This window comes from Tinamus guttatus, unplaced genomic scaffold, assembly GCF_059628265.1.
Source record: "Tinamus guttatus ecotype Peru unplaced genomic scaffold, ASM5962826v1 Tinamus_guttatus_pri_ptg000549l, whole genome shotgun sequence".
NCBI classification, from domain to species: Eukaryota; Metazoa; Chordata; class Aves; order Tinamiformes; family Tinamidae; genus Tinamus; species Tinamus guttatus.
This window is the reverse complement of record NW_028289083.1, coordinates 25,273-48,849: the sequence shown is the minus strand read 5'-3', so window position 1 is coordinate 48,849 and position 23,577 is coordinate 25,273. Positions and strand designations below refer to the sequence as shown.

Here is a 23,577-nt window from a genome sequence, read left to right as displayed (position 1 = left end):
AACACCTTTATCATAAGTGCCTATCTCTCCTTCCCCAAGGTAAAATGTATAATTTATAGACAGAGAATAAATCATCTGCAGATTACTGCATTAAAAAAAAAGGCAAAAATATCATCCTCTGAATTCTTTTTAATTGCATTTATTTTTAGCTGCATTCACTTCACCTGTTCCCAAAAAAAAAAAAAAAGTTATCTCCCAAGACACCTTGTCTCTGTGCTTCACCTCCACCTGTGGTCAGTCTTATTTATTTCCTTTTAGGAGTTGAACACCAAATTTGCCTAATAATCTGGAAGTTGTCTCGCTGCAGCAGACTGGTGATGTCCCTGCATTAGCCATCCAGGTCTCTTAGAAGGACTATTCAGCTTCTGGAGTTAGCTTTCATCCACCCCAGACCCAAGGGAAGTGCTTAGAGACAGTTTCCTCAGATGCAGAGCACTCGCCAAAGGGCCTCTGACCATGTTTCTCTAACACACACGCTCAATTTTATGCAGCCTGAGCAAATTCACTGAAATAAACAAACACTCATAGAGCTTGAAACCTACAGGAAATTGGGTCAAATAATGATATGGCAAAAAGCAGCTCTGAGTAAAGGAATGAAATTTGCTTATATTCAATACATACATATCAATAGATATGTTTTAAACCTGGATACATAACAACCTACTGTAAACACATCTCAAACCTTTCCCACTCTATTAGGAGAAACAAGTTTTAAAATAGAATGATTGGTAAAATTATCCAGTTCAAAAAGTTACTTGAACTACTCTCTCCACAGACATATATTTAAGATGAGACTATAATCTTTCCCATTTTTATTTTCCCATTTGGAGAATATGTATAGTTTTTCTTTTTTTTTATTCAATAGAGTAATAGCAGAAAAGAGAACAAACAGAATTATTATAAAGTTCTCTACTTTGCAGTTTCTGTTTCATTCACATTACCTACAGCAACTCTGCTGCATGCATGGTTTCCTTAGGTGCTGAGGACTGCAAATAACCAATTCTAAAAAGAGTTTCCCTCATGCAATGCAAAGGAGTTAGACATGATGGCACACATATCCACAACTCAGACGTACACGGGAAAGGATTCTCTATCCTTCTAAAAGTAACTCTGGAATATTACATACTCTGGGACTCCAGCCAAGATGTTGTTAATTTTTTTTTTTTAATGTTATACTGAGTCAGGGCGACCCACTCCTCCCTCTCTAGTAACATATTACTAAGATCTTTCTTTTAGAAAATTCATTTATTATAAAATATGAAATTTTGTTTATTCACAGGGATATACCAAGACTATAGAGGATCCAGTTATTCATAAGAATCTGGTCATATGGCAACAAACTAGGTTATAAAACCCATGCTAATTTCTCTTCAAGTTGCAGGGTTACTTCTCAAAAAGTTTAAAAGGATATAAAACCTAAAACCATCTGACAGTATTTACAAAAAGCATGTATGGTGGCATGTTCAGTTTTTCTAATTGTTTGTTAAGTTTGCTAAGACTTTCTATCCATGATTCTTGTCTTGATTTTATGCAGTTACATTCTCCTTACTTCATATGGCCTGTTTAATAGCAAAGGAGAAAGTAACTTCATTAAAAATTTACTCCACAAGTTAGCAAGAATGTGTTCCAGTAAACTTAGCTTTTGGAAAAGCTGTCCTCATCAATGAAATAACTATTTTTGCAACATGTGATGGGCACACATGATATGCTTGAAACAGTCTATAGACATCAGTGTTCTTCAGGCAACATTAACACATATTCTCAAATCTCAACTCCAAAAAGGGAGAAAACCACCATCCTAACCCAATCTTTGTTCCACTGCAAAGAATCTCAACATCAATATACTCCACACATCAGTGAAACCGAAGGGTAAGTCTCAGAATAGCACTAAGAACAACTCATCTCGAAGAACTGCCATACGTGAACAACCATTTCTTCTTCAGTACTGTCCAGATCTATTGCACGACTGAAATATTTCTTGCTTGCAGGAAGAAGTTGTTGCTGTAGTATGATTGCTCAACAGGTTTCTTAGAGAAAATAATGAAGAAGCTCAAGCTGTTACTGAATGCCCGATGACTGCCAAGATACTTTTTTCTTACTGTGCAATTCTTCACAAAATGTATTACAGTACAAAAATCAAACAAGAAACTCCTCAGCTAAAAATTAATTAGGCTATAAGCCTCTCCCCGTGTTCTATTTTAATCTGGAAAGCTTTCCAAAATGTTTTGTCCTGTATAGTAGGAAAATTTCTATAAATCTCTAGTGGATATAACTATTCCCCTCTTCGTGTACTGTACAAGAAAAAAATCACAGGGCAGAGAGCTGATTCAAAAGGTTCAGAGTCACTTCCTATGCATGTTGTTTCAAGTTTGAAGAACAGCCTTTAACTTTATCTAATATTTATGCAAAACCTAATCATTAGAGGGATACAAAAACCACATTGCTTTGAATTTGAAAGCTAAATAAATGTCCCTGCTTCAGGAAGATGCATCCAACACAAGAATGCCTTCAAGATGAGTTGAACAGAAAAAAAAAAAAAGTAGCATCGTTATTGACTTTTATTCCATTCATTCAGTATGAACAGTACAGCTTCTTCAATACAACAGTCAGCACAGTCAGATTATTTTCATCTGGCTTGATGTGACAGCTTCAAACAAGCAAGTATGGAAAGGGGGATGATATATTTACTGACACTTAAGTCAGCTTTCCAGAGTCAGAGAACTGGTTCCTGCCATGAAACTGAAACCTACTCTAACTTTATACTTTTGTCAGCAGTGCTTTATCTTTACTTTTTCAAAGTTGGAAAAAGAGTTTACAATTTGGTGCAATTTTCTAAGAATTAACCGGCCATCGAGACTCAAGCACATCTGGGAGCCTACACTCCGAACTGTCACCTCCACAGCTGTAAGGGACAGTCACTACAACAGAAGCGATCCCTAAGGCATGTGTCAGTTTGTTTATATATAGTTACTTCAAGATGCTTGTGAGAACAAAATAACCTGTTTACACATGAATCTATAGAGGCAAATGAACATCTGAACAAGCTCTTGAAGAAAAACAAAAACAAAAAAACAAACTCTATAGTTCATTTTGAAATCAGAAAGCTTTATGTTCATGAAGCTTTGTACAAGCTACTACCATATGATATATTTTCCATTTCTGTGGGCTAATACTTTGTAATAAGGAAAACTATATAAAGTTAACGAAATTTTATAACTGTAATACCTTTCATTTTAAAACGAAAGACTTCCTAAATGCCAAGACATTATATGAAATAGCATGCAAGGGTGTAAGAGGGAACAGTGCTACTTGTTTTTGTGGAGGGGACACAAAACTTGACTTTCCATCTTTTCATATTCAGAAATTTGAAGATTAACCACTCATCACTTGTTCATTTTGACGTTAAAAACAATACTTGTGGATTACAGCTTAATTTTGCCCTTCTCAAATGAGAGGAGCTGTAATCTGCAAGTATTTACAGATTTTTTTTTAGCCACAGAAGCCGTTACCTGTATGACCTGTCACTCCACAGAGGTACAGCTCATCCTCCTCAGATGTCCTCTCTGAACATTAACAATGAGGATGTCTCAGTGGTTATAGTAAGAATTGAAGCTGGGTTAAATTTAGCACCCTTATCTATCGCTAGATTACTGTCTAACTTTCTCAAGTCATTATTTTTTCTTTCCTAGCTTATCTCAAACAACCTTCAAACTCTCTGTACTACATCAAATGAAATACATTCTTATTCTACAACAAGAGTGTCTCCTTTCTTGTTGGATAGTTGTGTTGTAACTACAACAGGCCAGAGTCACAGCTTAAGTGTACTAAAACTACTCAGGCAGATAAATTTCTCTTTTAGATGGAGAGCTGAAAGATAAGAGTGAAGATAAAAGTACTTCCCCACTTTACAGAGATGTTTTAAAGTCGTTAAGCATTCTTACAGTATAGCAGCCCTTCGGCATGTACGGAGAAGGGCCACGTGACCTGTGAGTGATGACCAGGTTGCCTGGGAAAGCTGGACTTTCAAACACCCCTCACGGTGCAAATCTAAGGATATCCTTTCCCATACATAACCTATATTGGATCTAGGATATTCTGTCCTTAACCTTAAAACGTTCTGGCCATCACTGTGTCCCTATCTCGCACCCACAGATTCAGTATTGTCACCTGTGGTGTTTCCTTTATAGGACACACAGAGTTCACTCTTGTCTGGGGGAATGGAGCCTCTTGCCCATCAGCTTTACCCAAAGAAATTCAAAGCACAGTGAAGGTCCATACGCTCATAACACAGAGGTCTCACTTTCACCTAATTGACACATCATCAGCTGAGGAACACCCATTCAAAGTTAATATAGACCAAAACCAAACCTGACAAGTAGTCCATCTGTATTGGCGGCTTTTATCTTTGCTCCCCCATTCTCTGCCTTAAGAGTTTGTGGAAGGGTACACAGACATATCCTATAACCAGGCTGAAAGCCCTCTCTCTAGCTCCTTATCCTCACTGTGTACAAGCAGAGATAACTCCTGAGCTCAGATCACACAAACTCACACACATGCACACACCTCAGAAAGTGTGGGAGGCTCAGACCGCCTCAGAAACCACCACGCAAGCAACTGGGCACACAGGATTCTGCATTGCAAAGTGATTGGAAAGAGGGGAAAAAACGAATGTTAGAATGAAGCATGTCCTCTAAGATTCCACAAATCCTGCTCATAGATGGGCAAGAAGACATTTTGGAAAAAGAATCAAAAGAGGAAGGTTCCCAGATTTTGGCTCTAGGAGGAGAGGTTCCGATTCCTTATTTATATTCCAGACCCTGGCTCTGGCCTTGAGAAGGGGACACAGTCAGGATGGCGGGTCAGAGAAGACAGAATATGGACACTGAATAAACAATTGCATGCCACAGAAGAGGTCATCATTGCCCATGATGACGCAGAAAAGAATCAGAAGTACTTCAAAATATTCTTAGAAATTGAGATCATAATTTGACTTAGGGAAAAGGTTTTCACAGAGCACACTGGAGGGTCCAGGCAGGGAGCAGGGAACACACCCAGCGCACACTCTGCGAGGGCTGCCACGGAGCATCAGAGCTTGCAAAGTGTGGGCATCAATCATTAGCTCGCTACCCAACTGCTGCAGCAGCCATACCCACAAGCTCTTCTACTTCTTATTGCTATTCTCCCACTTTCATCTTTATGAATCTTTAAAATGATGCTGGAGCAGACTAGTTTTGAAAAGCATTTTAAAGATACAGTATTTAAAAACTAAAATTTCAGCCAAGAAGCCTCACCTAAGAAGAAAGACTTTAACTAAATAAAAATTAAACCACAGCTCAACGGAGTCATTTTGTCTTTACTCTGCTCATAGTAGAAAAGCTCCTATATAGGCAATAAAATATAAGCAAGATCTTTGCAGATAACAAGCCAAACACACACAGTGATTTAAATGTGATTTCTGACTTTCAGGTCATCAAAAAGTTCTGCTTTTACCTTATGCTATCATGGAAAAATTCTTGGTCTTTAGTATTCAAAATATCATCACAGGAAGCTACTCCACTGTTTGCTTCTTCTAAGATACTTATCAGTGAATATCCTTAAGGAACCTTTATCTGATGAAACAACAATTCTTCAATTTGAAGAACAAATAGCCCTCTGCCCCTTCTATTATCTTCATCGTTATCAATGAACAAGAATTAAGCTCTAAGTTTCAAGCTGATAGTTCAAATTTTCTTAGATGAAAACAGTCACCTAGAACAGGTGAAAACTTTAAGCAACAGAAAAGCTAATTTACCAGCCGTAAATATTTGGATTTCATCAAATTTACTGTTTAAAAGAAAATTCAAACCAATGCTTTTCTTGATATATCCCGGAAAATAAGGTAAGAAATAACATCTGTATTTAGATGCTTGGACCCTTGACAAAGTTTCCATTGCATATTGTAATGTCAGATAAATTACTGGCCCTCACTTGTGTATGTCACAATGCATTTTCATAGATTATTTATACAACATAATTTTGATGAAGCTTTTCTGATAAACAAAGAGGAACTTAACTGAGCATCAAAGCCCAAGAACCAAACAGTTTCAGATTTCAACAAAAGGCCTGATTGCTCTGAAAAAATTGATTATTAAATTCTATCACTTACAGTTGCCAAAGTTATTTTTCAAAAGTAAACTAATTAAGAAAGCACTCCTTTATCTCCATAAATCTCTAAATAGAAATAGCATCATATTTCAGATGAGCCAACGCATAAGATAACTAAGTTCAGGCCAGTGTTAAGAACCAGATGTGCAATGTGTGAGGATCACTCTTCCTATCCACAGGACAAGCGCCAGAACATTCACCGAAGTGGCAAACATGAGAGTGAGAGAGAACTTATGCAGCCTCCAGACGTGTAAAATTACTCTTGTGAAGATAACAGATCAAGACAAGAAAGGACACCAGTAGGCATCTGCTGAATGCCTAGCAGATATTAACGTAAGATGTTTATCCAACATCTACTTCTGAAAAATCAATACCAAAACCTCCCAGGCAGTACGAAACAAACTCCTGGGCGTTGGATGCACCATCCCTGTAAGTAGAAATGATTTTTTCTGATGAAAAGCATGCTTAAGAACTAAAGTCATTCTGGACTATTGGATTTAACAAATTAGAAAGAATTTCTTTTTAGCTTTTGATTAAAGGATGTCTGGAATATTTTTGAAATGATCCTGTTCACAGTACCGGGAGGAGAGGGGAAAAAAAAGTAAATAGGAATAAGTGGACAAAGTATATACTAAAATATCTAACAGATACATTGGATGTAAACCCAAAATATCTTTAGATACCAGACTGCTCTCCTGTTCTAGTCTAGTTAAGTTCCATAGAGGTAGTCAATAATATCACAGAAAAAGAAATAACAGGAAGGAAGTAGGAAGCAGCTACAGGAGTAGTTTTGCTGTGCTGCGCGGAGACAGTGGGAAGAGGCACAAGTGAGGCACAAGCGGTCTCACCGAGCCACCAGGACCGGGATACAGTTGTGTATGTCCTGGAAAATTCCCTTTCTTGCCATCCTTGGAAGCTGCGCACCTCACCGATTCACTCGCTTTGCTTCACAAGGGAGACTGCTTCCAATTTAAGTGCGGAGAGACCTAGTGTATTATATGTTCCAAATAATTAAATTGGAATTTAAAAAGAAACACACAAGAATAGAACAGCAAATCTAGAAGCACTGTATTAACACTATGATACTAAGGGCTAGTAAGTTACAGCAAAATCTTTAGCTTCCTATAAAAATACGTACAGAGAGCAGCTTTGAGAATACAGAGTATTGGTATTCAAATTTCAGAACGTGGCAGGAGAGTGTTGTTAGGAAGACTCATAGGGAGCTATGAAAACCCGTGCTTTAAGTTCTGTAATATACAGATAATTAAATCCTATAACAACAGCCTACGCTATGAAGGATAAGCACTGGACATTAGTTTCTTCAATTTATATATATTTTTTTAAACACCACAAAGTCTTTTTAGGTGACATTTGAAAACTCAAAAGATATTTCTATACAAATCTTAAAAAAAAAAAGAAAAAAAGAAAAAAAAAGAAAACAGTTATCCAAGAAATAAAACTTGCATTACATATAGGGAGCTTGCTTTGAAAACTCAGTCTTGCAAACACATACAAACCAACTCCACACACAGGCAGACAATTACAGTTCCTGTCATGGTCAGAACAAGTTACTGAAACCAAGGGGCAGTTCTCGTTTCAAGGTAGCTGAGCACTACAGCCATCAGCTGCAGCCTGGAAGTACTCACTGAAGCTCTGCAAAGGAAGTATAGCAAATAAATGACCTCACCACTGCAGGCAGAAACATAAAGTATGGAAAAGTTCCAGGGAGGTTTCCGCAACACAAATTTCCAATAAAAGCACAATAAGGCATTTATAGATGTTTTAAAAAAATGAATAAAAGTGTGTTACACTTCATTCCAACTTGGGAAAAGAGGCCACAAGACTTCACACGACCACTCAATAAAAACGCCGCAAAAAGAATTGCTGCAACTTTCCTCTGAGCTACAGCGCATCTTTCAGAGAAATGCAGAAGGACCAACGGCAAGAGAAAAATGTTGCTTCTTCCCTGTAAACATCAAAGGAACTGTGAGGATGATTCGATCTTAGCAGTCACACGTTAGCTAAAAATTTGTACAAATGCAAAATCTTTCTGAAATTTACGTTGTAGATTTAAAAAATGAAGGTTTGCTTTAGTAATGTCTTCCTTCTGCCAGTCTCTATAACACTACAGTCAGTGGCTATCTTCCTAGTCATACAATATCTTAACAAATTTTCAAACTTAAGTATAAAATTTTAATTAAAGGTTTTTTTGTCTTGTTATCGTACCATGCAAAGCTTATCCATGTACCCAGTAAAGATATGATTTTCAAAAATATTATTAAAAGTAGTACAGACTTTCATTATACGAAGCATTTATTTTATCTTTTTTAAAAGTGCACATAAAATATCCTAAGTCCCTCCCAATGCCTAAATGGTGTTTTGAACTAGATGAAGAACTAAAACTATGTTAAACTGTATGAAAGCTAAACCAACGTATTTGCATGTAACAATGCTAGTAAAAGATATTCCCTTCAGGAATGGAGGGATGAAAAAGGAAAAATGAAGAACAAGGAATACAAAGAGATAACAAAGGAAAAAAAAAACAAAATATACTAAGCTACATGGAACAACAGGAATGGAAAAAGTAGGATGGAGATACTAAAGGCAACACTAGAAAAAGTTTGCTACTATCTAATAAGAGATGTTGGATGAAATAAATATAGAATGTTTATGAAAATTACATTTCCTAGTCATAGAAATTTTCTAAGTAACAGAGGAACACTACAAACAGCATACTCCCTTCAATTGGAGGGAGGATGGTTTTGGAAGAATGACATGGATCTTTTCAGTATCAGATGGTCAGTTCTTGTCAAACAGACTTTGGCTTACGAACAGATATCTATATGAGTTAGGAAGCTTTTAGAAACACTTTAGTTCACCCAATTATACAGTATAATATATCTTAAAAAGTAGTAAGTAATTCATGAAGAAACTAGACAAGAAATGTAAAACTAGAAATACACATGAATAATCCAAAGATAAAGACAATTTCTCCAGAATATGCCTGGTTGAACACCTAAAACTTGATTTGTAAGTGAAATGTAATTATACAATTCTCTGCATGAAACCTATTTCAAATAACATTGCAAGAATCTTATCCAAGATACAATAGTAAGAGAGACTGATACTACATTTAAAATGTTTTTCCCCTGAAAAATATACTCCAGGTAGCGGGGAAGACACATATGACTTTTGCAAACACAAAATAAACAAAAACTTTGCAGAAATTATAAAACTGAGTTCAAAATGAGCACATTGCTTGTGTGACGCAGCTACTAGTTATGCCGATTACAGAAGTCATTAAAACCATTAGTCATTATTAAAATAAACTGTATAACAACTGCAGACAAAGCAAATTACAGAAAAAAATGTATTTTAATAATTCAGAAAGTATACTCGCACTGTACACAGCTCAAAGGGTGATCAAACTTCTATAAATTTTCTGCACAACAAATGGTGTGAATTCAAAGGCTATCTTTTGAAGAGTAGTGCTGAAAACCATAAGAAAACTTTCAATATTCTCTGTCAGGAGCATAAAGGTTTTATTTGAAATCTTCAAATTTAGGTGATTTCAGAGGTGTAATAATCTTATGTCTAATTCTAGAAACCAATTATTGTTAGAAATTCAAATCTTGCCTGATCTGAGCCTCAGAGGAAAATAAAATATTTGTATTTTCAGGATAAATGGAAAATATTTAACAGGGAAGCTGACACTTTATAAAAGTGACATTCACCTTGAACTGCTAAATCATTACAAGTCCCAGAGTCAATCACAATCTGGTTAGCAGACACAGATCTATCACAATAAATTACTTAAATGACAGCCATCATGTTTGCACATAAATATGTTATACATTCACAAAGATGATTCCTACATCATCCCTCATTAAATAACCTTTCAAGAAAAGAAAAAATAATCTCAAATTCTTAAGCAATGAGGAATATCTGCAACCATGTCTTCAAAAATAATCCTGTATAAACCTGAAATCCTCTCCTTTGCTACCTATCTGTTTATTTTGGAACACACCAACTCTAATAAACGTGCAGTGTAAGAACTTGCAATGCATAGTTATCTATAGTCTAAAACTAAAAAATAAAACAACCCTTGACTGGTAAGTAACCTGACATTTGCAAAGACAGTTACAGTAGCAAGAAGTATAGTAATCATTAAAAACATTAAATTCAGCAGAACAAACAATCAGATATTAAATCCATCAACTACTCTGAATAATGCACTACCCATATCATGGATTTATACTGGACCTTAAATACAAGGATGCTTGAATTCTCCTAAAGATTCAATTCTAAAATAGAAACAGAGTCAAGCAGTAAACACAGGATGCTTTTAAAAGTTTGTTGTCAGACAGCCTAAAGCATGGTGGTTCCCCAAAACTGCCATATTTATAGTGTAGAAAAAGCAGAAGGGATTTTGCAACAGTATTCTTACTGCATCATGTCGAAGCATTTCTTGGAAAACCATTCACCTCTATTTAAAAATATGAAATAGTCTTACAGCTGGTCTAACGTAGCATTTTCTACTGTTCAAAGCACACTGATTCAGCTATAGTAGTACCAATACCTTATACAGACACACTTAAATCTGTTTAAATCATACATATACCAGTTATGTCTAATTAGGCAAATTACCAGATTAAACTACTGTAGTTGAAGTACAATTTAAAATCATATAAGTGTTCCTTCATTAGGTACTTTCACTGGAGTAAATAAATCATTTCATTTACACTGGAGCAAGATTTCCAACACTAACAAGTTCTTAGCTGATAATGAAAGCAGTTTCAGTGTAATTTCCTAAAATGATCATGTAAGCAAACATATAAATTAATATCATATGTTTGACCTGAATTATTGACCACTGCAATAGCAAGTCTAAAGGAACTGAAGGAATGTGCAAAATAGAATGTAATTAACATTAAAATAATCTTACCTTTATTAGATTTGGATGACTTGTTCTTGTTAGGTTTAAAACAAGAGCTCCTTGATTTATCTTCTCTATCTTTAATAAATTTCTGCACATCATCCAGAGACAGCTTCTGAAGAACAACTACAGGCTTAGCTCCTTTATTTAGATCTTCAACTAGACCAATCTTTTCTACTTTATCCTTCTGTTCACCTTTAATTTCAGTTTTTCTCGACTCCTGAGTGACATTGCCATCCTTATCACGCTTGATTTTTGGAATGACAAAATGTTTCAATGCACCAGATCTTGCCCCCAACAAATAACTGGGAAACTCTGCTTTATTATCAGCATGTGCTTTATTACTATCTACTTTACTCTTATTACCATCTGTCCTTCGTTCATCCTTGCTGTTAGGTGATTTAAAACCAGTTTTATCAGGTCTTGATTTACTAGAATCTCCTTTACTTTCCTGTTTTATACGAGGGCTGTCAGGTCTTGATTTCTGATCCCCAGAAGAAAACCTTGATTCACCAGACTCATGTCTGTGTTTCCTTTCCAATTTCTCAGTTTTGGAACCATCAGATTTAATATTATGCTTAGAATCATGTTCACTTTTGTTTGAGGATCTCAAATATTCAGGTCTTCTAATCTTGGATGGGTCTCCTCTGTATCTCTCTGACTCCCCTCTGTCCTCAGGCCTTTGTTTAAGGCTGTCATGGTCACGCCTTGGAGTATCAGAAACTGAACGCCCATCTGGTCTTTGCTTTCCTGGATCAGATCTGCTTTCAGATTTTATCCTTGAGGGATCAGATTTCATATCTGGCTTATGCCTGGATAGTTCAATTTTCTTCTCTGACAATGGTTTACTGGAGTCCCTCCTATTATCATGTCTATGTTTTGGCGTTTCGGGCCTGCCTTCAGTCTTCTGTTTTGGTGTTTCGGGCCTGCCTTCAGTTTTCTGTTTTGGCGTTTCGGGCCTGCCTTCAGTCTTCTGTTTTGGTGTCTCGGGCCTCTGTCTTATTTCCTGCTTTCCATTATTTTGTTTTCCCTCATTTTGTTTCATCTCCATTTGTCGACTCTCACTTTGTTTTGATTCTGTCTGCCTGTTCTCATTTTGTTTCACTTCCATTTGTCTGCTTTCATGCTTGCTTTCATGCTTGGCTTCCACCTGTTTGTTTTCATTGTATTTACTTTCCAACCGCCTGCTCTCATTTTGTTGGAATTCCATTTGTCTGTTTTCATTTTGTTGAATATCTGTCTTCTGGCCCTCAAAGTCAGACTTTTTTCTAAGGATCTCAGGATGGTTTTCAGGTTTAAGTTTAAGAACTCCACCAGTGTCTTCTTGGGGAATACATACGAACCCATCATTATACTGTTTAATTTCTTCAGGTTTTCTGATGGTGTCCAAATCCTGAGTTACTGTTGCCTGAGAGTCTGCTCTTCCTGCTTGTTGAAGATCAATACTAACCATCAACGCAGGCCTTGCCCCATTTCCTGCAGAACCTGTCTCCTGAGAAGCTGGTCTGTTTCCTCCAGTAGCACCCCCAGCCTCCTGTGGCTTGTTTTCTTGTTTTCGCTTCTTTAAAGGCTTATCTGCAAATTAAAAGAGAAAAAAAAACACATAAATTATATATATAGGAAACCTGGCCAAGCAAAAATGTCCATTCCCCTTCATCCCCACTAATGAATGAACCACCGCCCCCCAGCATATTTGTGTACAAACAGAATTAACTGAATTTAAAAATAATAATAAAACTTCTCTAGCTAAAACTTCTCTAGCTAATACTTCTATTCTTGGATTGTTGTTTATTTGCAGCCTACAACACATGCCAACTAATCACAAAAAAAAAAAAAAAAACCTTGAGACACATGAAAGCAAAGTCCCTGTAAAATTTCCAAGAGAACCATCTAATAAAGCAACTGAAAAATATAACAACAACAACAACATGAGTTTAAGGTTGAAGCAAAAGTGTACAATGTCAAAACTGAGGTCCTCCTTCATAACAGGTTTTGATTAATACTACTATAAAAGTTTCTGTTTTGCAGATTCAGCCAGCTTCCTTATACATGAAATAAGCAGGGATCTGCAATGACTACAGCAAAGGTTTTCCCTGCATGGTTCCCTGTACTAGCTGGACTCGCATATTGTAACAGCGGAACACGTGAACAATGAACGAAATGATTTCAACTCCAACATGAGGCTTCTCGTGGAAGCAAAGTGGTATACCAGGAGTTGGAGTCTATACTATAATATATACATACACACGAGGTAAGGGGCGGTTATATACTTACAAAACGGATAATTTCCCTTTACAACCATAACAGTTTTAATGCATGAAATAAAAACTTTAACAATAACTTTGTGTAGTGTCAAGAGCTTGACTCTACAACAACCTCTTCAATTTGTGCTAAAATATAATCAGGAGTAGAATACAGAAAAATTGTGAGTCAACCACACGCCATATAATTTGGTAGAACTGATAGAACTGAGAAGCACATGAAAACAAAAAGAATCTTAATTATTCATTTAAGCTACAATCTGTTTATACTACTAACATGGTACCTGAACTAAAATTCATTCTAAGTCTTACCTGCAACTAATATTCTCGTCTGTCAACTAATATTTTGGAAATTGGGGAATATACCCACACATTTTCTCTGTAATCAGGGGATTTGATTTTAAGTCTCAGGAATGAATGAACATAGGTTGGAAACTCTAATGTAAATGTTTTGTTAAATATAAACATAAAATAAATATTTACGTCTAGACCTCAAATGTGCTGTAAGAAAAACAACCTCTTTTGTGCCAAGATTTGTGATCTAAACGTAATTTGTCAGCTCCCTTTTGGGAGCTGAGGGAGGGGTGAAGAGGATGGAAATAGGGGAAGAGCAAAATAAACTATAAGAAAAAAAAATCACAAATTGTAAAGCAGAATTACAATCTCTACTTTCTTCTATACTGGTAGAAAATTCTTATTCTGAAGAATTAAAACTTTGAAGGATCATCTCCAAAGTTAACATCAAAACACAGTAGCAAGGAGTACCATGGCCAACTTCAGTAACATGAACAAGGTTTTTTACATCATTTTCATTCTCATTACTATTTGCACATCTCTCACTTCCTAAATCTGCACCATAATATTCAACATTTATGGCTGTGGACCACAGTAAAGACAGCTATAACAAGCTCCATGCAAAAAAGGGGTGACTGCAAAAAGGATCTTTGCAAAGGAACACAGAACCTGTGGGAGAGCCAGGTAACTCATACTTTAAGATAGACACATGAAACAAAATAAACTCACCACACAGAGGGTATAACTTTTTAGCATGGAGATTTTTGCTTTTCCTGTATAACAGCATTTGCTGGATATGAATGCTTCTATAAATTTACTTCTCTATAGTACCAATAATAATAATAAAAAAAAGTCTTGAATCCTTCATGCAGTGAGAGGGGAGGAAAAAAAAAAAAAGCCCTTCTGCCTTTGACTAAAAGGACTTGAGCCTCACTGAACTTCATGGAAGCTCTTAGGAATGATCATGAAGAAGCTTCCACACTGAATGGATTCAAATTTGACTTTTTTGTTGTTTTTATACATATGTTAATACACATTCATACACATGCATCCCTACCTTATTTCTTAATTAAATGTGTAATTAAAAGTCCCTTTCAGTACAAGTGGATCTAACAGCAGCCTTTAAGACATGACTGTTACCAGTTATCTGCCTTTTTCCTTTACCTGCTGTTCTCACTGTAGCAGAAGGGAACATGCATTCACACCTCCACAAGGGCAGTTCCCTGTCTTGAGCATCAGCTTAAAACAGCAGAGATGGGCTGCATTAACCTACCAGGCTGAACAAGTCCTCTTAGAACCAAGCAAATGTTTCCTTCTGCTACTCCTACTAGGGGAGTAAGGCAGATGGCCAGGAGCTGTGATGCCTTAAACTGCTGGAGATCAGCCAAAACTCACCTTACAGAGCCCTCATGCTGAGGGCTCCAAGATTAAACAAAATAACTCAGGGAGGACCAGTTTTCTTTCTTGAGCTTCTGTAACTGACCAGGCTCAAAATGCTGGGCATCTTCATCATCCAAAACGTCAACTTGTAAGTTTTTTGAGAACATATAAATCATCACGTCACAACTTGACACATTCCCTCTAAATACAAAGATCTTCTGATGCAATTTCTTCATTTTTCTTGACTACTGAATAGTGATACTTTATCAAGTTACTGTAACCACAACCTTGTTGACAACTTCAGAGAGAAGAAATGGGTGCCCTCGAAGTTTACTTTCGCTAAAGGGCTAGCTGATTTGCAGACAGAGATACAGTTTACTCACAGATTTCTTCACATTTCCCATGCATCCTGATGGCTATCCTCAGAACCAGGCTTGGCAATAACTATTTTGCTGCTATGAGATTTCCGGAGCTAGGTCCAAATGCATGCAAATATCAGACTGAACTAGGGCACTACAGGTAGAATGAGTGCGTAGTACCACTATTTCCACTGAAGTATCCCTTTGGGTTGTAGTGATAGCTGCAAAAATATGAAGTTTAATGTGAATATTAAACTTAGAGGGCTTTATGAAAGCTTGGCCCCACAACTCCATGAGAACAATCAAAAGAATATCGGAGATCTCAGAAGAGACAAGTAATCTCAGAAAACAGAAGTTTTAATGCCTTCTCTTTTACAATCAGATATACAAGTTTGCATAAATTTGCCTTGTTAAGGCATGAACATCAAGACTCCTGCGTAGCTCAGATAAGCAGCTTTAAATATCCATTTGAGTAAACTTTGCATCTTCCACAACATCAGTATCCAAGTGTCTCCACTTCATTCCACAGATGGTATAATTTCTTTCTATCATGAGGATCTAGGACTTCGCCAAAATATCAGTCTAACATTTTCTTTTCAAGTCCAGCAGATCCAGGTTTGCACCTTGCCACATTTCTGAACGCAGAGGCTCACAAGATTTGTGATCAGGAGGTTTTTGCTTCACTCTTCGTAACTCCTTTTGTAACAAATGGAATCAGAAGGCACAGCAAAACTTTCTGACTACATTACAGACTCCATATCCAGGCTTTTTGCATCCAGATTCTTTTAAGAAACTCTGTTCTCTTTTTTTTTTTTCCCCTTTAACAGTATGGTTATATCCAAAATGACCCCTTGAATGAATTTATAACATTTCAGAGCAGTTTGATTGAAGTCTTCTCTTTCTTTTGACTTGGCAGATCCACATGAATGTTCCCTTTACAGGAAAACAGCTTGGTATTCAATGCAAGAGCATAGTCTATCTTACTCTAAAAAAAACTAACCCGTTGCAAATTAAACAGGTCACAGGGTTGGTGCTTTCTACTAGAAACAAAACACTACAGGAACCACAAGTTTCATATGGAATAAAAAGGTTAGCAGAGTTTCCAATTAATTATGCCGCCCTTGTCCTGTTATCAACAGCAGTCCTGGAGACAGGGGTAACCTTCACTTTTGGAAATATCTGTGTGCCACAATAATGAGTACTGCCATATTTAGAAATTGAGGAATCTCCGAACAAGAATACTTTGCACTTGGATTAGCCAGATACTTTCAAATCTATTTCTGTTGAAACTGCAAGTCAACCATGTGATTTGAAGAACATCGATCCTGAAAACAGATGCACTTGGAAACTGAGTGAGGGTTAGCAACAGCAGGTGGATGAGGGGAGCCAGCTTAAACAATGCCTCATTTCTTCCCTTTATAAGGACCATTTTGTACAAAGTAGCAGCTAGAAGACCGTCAGTGCCGAAGTCTCCAATGCTGTTGCATCTTGCAAATGTGATGATTGTCTTAAGTCCTGCACTAAATTCTTCCAACAGGTGAAACTCTTCCAACAGGCCAATAGCCTGAAAACTTCCAGAACTGCATGCTGCATCAAAATGAAATCGGCCTTTTGTAAATACTCTAGAGAGGAAACACTTGCACAGTTCCTGAACTTTGTTTCAAAGAATTGCTAAGTTCTTTGGCTTTAATACATTTTGGCAGGCTCTAAAATCAAAAGATTTTTGAATGATCTTGAAGATACAAGAGATAAATTATCATTTCTCCACTTGCACCTTGTAATGGATTCACCTGGAGACTTCAAATCCAAGCTGCTTAAGTCCATACTTCTCTTCAGAACCGCAAAGGAGAGGGATCTTCTAACACCGAATTCTAGATGAACCAGTGTGATAATTTTAAGTAGAAATATTAGCAGAGCCTTGCGCTTAAAACTCCTGATATTCTCCAGAGATTCCTGGGATATACTTTCACTTATTTGAAACACTACTTATTAATTAAATTGACATGGAATAAAATTTATGCTAAGTATACCGTCCTGAACAATTATTGCTCATCATCAAGCCTTCCATTTTTGAACAACAAGGACAAGTCAACCAGAGGCCAATTGCAAGCATTTAAGGCAACAGTCAAAACCATGTTTTCAACAAATAGCATATAACCACATTCCTACATATCAAGTCTGTTTATGGATAAGCATTTTGCTATTCCTAATCATCTTTCACAGATCTCTGAAGTAGTCACCCGTTCCTCCCCATGCCATACCCAGAACCAGCAGTATATTACAGACCACGACAATCCAAACTGTTCAATATCACCTGGATACAGGGGAGGTTTAGAATAGAAATTGCTTCAGTAGCACTGATGACTCACCTATCAATGGTGTGAGGGCAAACACAGATTCTTAGCTTTCTACTCCTGCATGAACATTCAGCATCAGTGACTATAAGAGTTTGCTCTCACCTGACTCTTCCTGAGACTACATTTCAATAGCAAACACAGAGAACCCTTCTAATCAATAGAAGAGACTCATACAGCTCTATCTCCTTCCCTTGAAGGGGAGGCTGAGCAAAGATGTGAAAAAAATTGGCTCTGTTGCTTGCTCCCTTACAGAAGGAAGTGAGACAGTCTTGCCATAGGATGCTTTGCAGAACAGAATATAATTCCAGAAAATAAACAGCAACCCGAGGGCTTCCAGCTGCTCTCAGACTGTTCTCAGACAGAGATTTCTGAGACTTTGAACAGAAACAGCTGCTAATTTTTAACAATTTGTCAAGAGACTTTATCAAAGTTCTAGTCACACTGCAAAACACATGAGAAGCCATCAGGAGGGATGTCCAGACTCACTCAGGACAAACTACAGGAAGACCACAGCAGGCTCTGTTACCCCCTAGGGTGCAGCAGACTCCAGAATTTTCATTTCTGTGAAGTTCAGCACACTGATGCTGTGTTACAGGGGAATGAAATGCAGTATTATGATTTTTTCCATTTAAGAACGCTTTGCAATGCACTGTTCTCTGTCAACTACAGTAACATAGAAGGAATACTACAGAAGAAAATGATAAGAACATATATAACATATACTACAGTAATACAATTGATCACCTACACTTGTTTTGAGGCTGATGGACCTAACAACCTCTCTAAATTCGAGCAGCCTTTTACAAATAACATGCTTTTAATTCTGTTATGAAAAAGATTTTTCTGACACAAATGCTGGGTTCTATCCATGTGACTTTCATTTTTCTAAATGAGTTCACACATATACAAATACCTTTTAGTAGTTAGGTTATGTATGTGAATTATGAAAAGATCTGAAACTGAGGTGCAATTATGTTTTGAAATACTCAACGTAGCACTGAATTTCACAAGCAAAATGCAACACACTAACATGAAAAAGAGATTTATTTTATGTACCACGTACAGGAGATAAATTAACATATTCACATAGTTTTTAGTTACTTGTATGAACATGTCACTTGTATGAGCTAAAACAAAAAAAGACTTTCTTTCAAATTTATTCCTGCACTTTAATCTGTTTCTAGATGTTGATTTCATTCTAACATCACACCTTGTGTTAAACATATCTTCAATTAACTAGATCCAGTGATATTTATAGAAAATTATAATGAAAAAAAGCCTGTGTCATCTTAGATTGATATCAGAGTGAACTTAGTGACTAGCCCCTATTGAAATGCTGGGCTTAAACTCTTAACAAACTGTAGTAGTTACGCTTGTCATTTCCTTGGCAAGAATTCAATCCTTTGCAGAGAAGTGACTGTCCCACAACAAATGCAATCATCACTAGGAAAGTAATGGTATAAATTATGCCATCCACACAATGGGCACAAGCAATGGCATATGCTGTAGGTTAGCTACATTTCATTAGGCATTAGTTTATAATATAATTTCAATCAAAACAGAATTCTTATACTGTTTTTAGCTCTTTTCTATACCAGATTATAAGAAGAGATTTCTGTGCTACCCTAAGTATAGCACAACCCAAACTTTTAAAACTTTTTTTTTCTCATCTGAACTTTCATCATTCAAAAAATATTAAGTACTTTTTCCTAGACAGAAGAGTGGCAACATTTCATTGCCAATTCTCTAGATATACCACGAACTTCTTCCCCTTCCTTTTCTTATATACGTCGGAAGACAAAACAAAAAAATCCCTCATCTATAGGGACTGGATAAGCTGCTTTCTGTGGGAAAGCTATATAAGTATCAGTTTCAATCATCACATAACACTATAAAATGCATATCTAATGCAAGTTTGCATGCTCATTTGTTTTGTACACAAAATATATAATGTTTAATTCTCCTATCTTCCCACTAGATAGAGACACAATGATTTATGTGTCTCATTTATTTTTTTTCTTCTTGTTTCACTATTTGTTCTAGCCTTCTACAAGATTACTAGATAAATGACTATAGTTGCATCTTCATTGTTGAGGAAATATAACCCCTGGAATGTATTTTTGTAAATGAATGGTAATATACTGATAATAACTATACACCCTGTCATTTCATTTCTTGGCTAAACAAAATAAGACATAAACAAGCCACTTTTAATAGTGTTTTTCTATTACCTTCTTCTTTGGGGGAGTTTAGGGTGATGGGGAAAGGGGGGAAAGGGAGAGGAGCTGGATAAGAATTTAAAAGGTAAGAGAAAAAATTACTTACCTATAACTGTAGTTTTGAGAGTTTTGCTCCGGCAGATTCACACTCTTGGGATGTGTGTCTCTGCTGCTATGGGCTCGGAATGGGATAAAAAAAAGAGGTGCCTATGGCACATTCAAGTGCCCCCTAACTGATCCAGTTACTGGAAATAATGTTATGACAGCTTCACTTTCTTTCACTAGTTCAAAGAATCCATAGAAAGATTCCAAAGAAGTGGATAAAATTAATCTTCAAAAATAAAAAAAGGAAAAAAGGAATAAAAGCCACAGATATGAATATGTTTGTCTTACTTAAAATATATATATATATTTCTACTCTTTTAAGCTTTAAAAAAATAAAATAGCAGTAGCCTCTCAATGAAATGTTTAGTACTCTAGGATTTCAGGACCAGTCTCACAAAGTTCAGGGAGAAGTGCCTTGTTCAAGCAAAAGCAGTACTCCTTAACCTGGTAAGACACGTGCATTACACAGAAGCATTTCTGAAGAGTCTGAAAATCAGAGTGAGTGAAAACTTAGCACAGTGTACAGAGGAGCTCAAAGTTTAGCAAATCTGATTAAAAACAAAAAAGACTAACAAAATCAGAAAAAAAAGTATTGGAAAAAAGATGGATTACATTCTGATTTTTCTGAATCTGGCATTATTTTCAAGGTTAATTTTCTCTTTTCCCCGGTTTAAAATACTCAGAGCTCTTTTTAACATTAACATCTTAAGATCTTTTTATTCACAGTATATAGTATCTTGAGAAAAGCAAGGAAGATCTTGGTAGACATCTCAAACCTGAAAATTAATGTAGCAGCTGGTCTAAATCTTAAAGCATTAGAGGAGCTTAATGTAATACTCTGAGAAAGGTATAGATTCAAAAACAACAAACTAGCTTTAAACTACTTGACTGTACATACCAACAAGCCATTTATAGCTGAACAGGTAGCAAACCAAACAAGCAAAGAACTGAAGTAAGCAAAAATAAAATTCCTCTCTCTCAATTTCCCACCCATGAAAAAAAAAAAAAAAAAAAAGAGAGAGAGAGAGAAGAACAGGAACTCCTGGCAAGTTTCTGAAGTGCTACAGGATTTCCTGTACTTTCTTTGAAGAGTCACGTTCAGACCATGAACAAGGAAGACTCCCCTTAAGGGGACAAACTAGTTTCAAAACATGGAACTTTGCCTGTTTCAGAAGCAATCAAGAGCACCAAGTAGTACTGGAAATGTGACTACAAACAGTGATTAGAAGGGGAAAAAGAAGAAAGAAAAAGGCATGCAGTTTCCTTGCCTCTCTGAAGAAATCAGGTCATTAACCTGTCCCAGTGTACCTAGATTGAAGACAGTCCAATCACTCTTGATTGCTATGGCCAAAACAGAGTCCTGTTTCATATTAGCCCTCGGAATCACCCAAATCACCTGTAAAGCTCTTCACAGATAATCTGAATCTTGATAAATGATAGGTGGATCTATCTCTGAAATTACATAACTTTTCCAAAGAGAAGATATTATCTAACGTTGCTAACGTATCTGATGAAAGCCACTGGGAGGTATCTGGGATGGGTGGCAGGGGGACCCAAAGACAGGAGGCTGTCACATTTCACAGGCCCTTTAATTAACAGATGGAGACAAATTATTTGCAAAATTAATCAATATAAAATGATTTCCTCAATGGAAGGTAGGAAGAGAAGATGGCATCTTGTCCCTTCCACACAGAAACAGAGGGTGAACTTGTAAGCCCTGTATCACGATGAGAAGACCATAGAATCCACCTAATAAAAGATTGCAAAAAATCTTAAGGGATACAATAAGAACAGAGCTCAGAGAAGCTTACATATATGGAGACCAAAGCTCTGCATTAGGAGATGTCTCCTTATGCATTTCTGATAGACATTGCAGCAATTCTGCCGGCTTCTGCATCAGCCACTTTTGCGCTGAGAATTATTTTCCCAGGAAGCCAAAGCAGGACACCTGGGTTCCAGAAAGAATGGCTGGGTTTTTTTTTTAAAGGAGACACTTGTGCAAAACCCTGTTAGTTCCAGCCTGGAAATGGAGATGCCTCCCACTTTGAGAAACTATTTGCTGGAAACTAAACACTCCACCAGTTGTGGTAGTTACAGGAGTCTATAATTTCCAAAGGGCTCCGATCCCCATTTCCACCTGTACCAAGCATTACAGAAGGGCCTTAGCGTTTCCATAGACAAACGCAGCAATTGTGTGATTTTTGGCGAGACCCGCCCCCAGAAAAAGATCTCTGCCTTTCCTCCAGAATAAACACTTCCACCACACTCATGGCTCCAAACCTTAGATAAAAGGTAACATATGCATCCAACATCTTACACTTATAAAAGAGGCATCTAAACACCTCTGATGAAGCATAGTACTGTAAATATTTCATATCTTTAAAAAAAAAAAATAGAAAGCACCACTGAATTTGCACCGGAACCCTAGGACACTTTGACTCCAGGTAATTTAGAGAAGATGACAATGGCGCCCACACAGAAGCGATACTGTGAGACTGCAGTGTGCATCTCCGTGCAACATGGACAAAAGGAGCAAAGATGCTTTTGTGCAGAGTTTAATATGTGCTAGAAGCTACAATAAGATCCCTCCTGGGATGCTTCATAAGCACTGTGCCAACCAGCCCCAAAAAAACAAACAAACAAAAACCCACCCTTGTGTTGCTGTCTTCATATTCAACTTAGACCAAGTTACAAATCTCACTATTTTCTTAACATACAGTTTAAATTCAGATCACATCATGTCTTAAAATGTACAATGCCATTTTTTTCTATAAGCACATTAAGCAGCTTCTCAAAAATGACTGACGTGTAGGATATATTTCTAATATTGGATATATTTCTAATGGATGTATTTTCATAGGAAGGTGAGAGGACCTGCAATCACACCAGACCAAAGGGCTGGAACAAACGATCACGGAGCAAAGCCAGACTGTATCAACTGCTGAACATGGCACTGACCTGCAAACAATGGCAGAAGAGTTCCTGAAAAATAAGAATCATATTTCTCCCAGGTGGCAGTTTTTCAGGGAATCTGTCCCCAGAGTGCTAAAATCCTTCAACTCTGTTCTTATTCATGAAAGAAATCTTGGCAATCGAACAGAAAGAGCTGCTCTAACACAGAGACAACTTACCACCAGTGAATAAATGACAACTGTTTGTCCAAAAAAGAAGTAACCACTCTGATCCAGAGCAATTACAGGAGCTCATGGAAACCTGAGACCTGACAGAGGATGCAGGCAGGAACGAGGCATAGGCTTGGGATCCATGCTTGGTACCGAGAAGTGGTAAAGTGGAGAGATGACAATACATAAAAAACACTGCTTTCCCAAAAAGAAACAAATCAACGTCTGCATGCAGCTACATAACTATGCTTGTAAACAAGCTTCACAGCTAAAGTTCATCACTTCATGAAAGTCAGAAGAAAAAAAGAGAAAGAGAAAAAAAAAGAGGAAGACAACAAGTCTTTCGCAATTCAATTTCAAATTAGTGAAAGAGAGCAAGACAGCAAAACCTCCATTTCAT

General features: G+C 36.9%; 1 protein-coding gene across 1 annotated transcript in view; it reads right to left on the bottom strand.

Moving 5' to 3' along the window:
* NIPBL (NIPBL cohesin loading factor) overlaps nucleotides 1–23,577 on the bottom strand; it is an 82,201-nt gene that overhangs the window by 34,770 nt on the left and 23,854 nt on the right. The window contains exon 9 of the mRNA XM_088534390.1: nucleotides 11,090–12,655. Within this exon, the coding sequence (XP_088390516.1) occupies nucleotides 11,090–12,655 (1,566 nt within the window). The remainder of the gene's footprint in view (nucleotides 1–11,089; nucleotides 12,656–23,577) is intronic.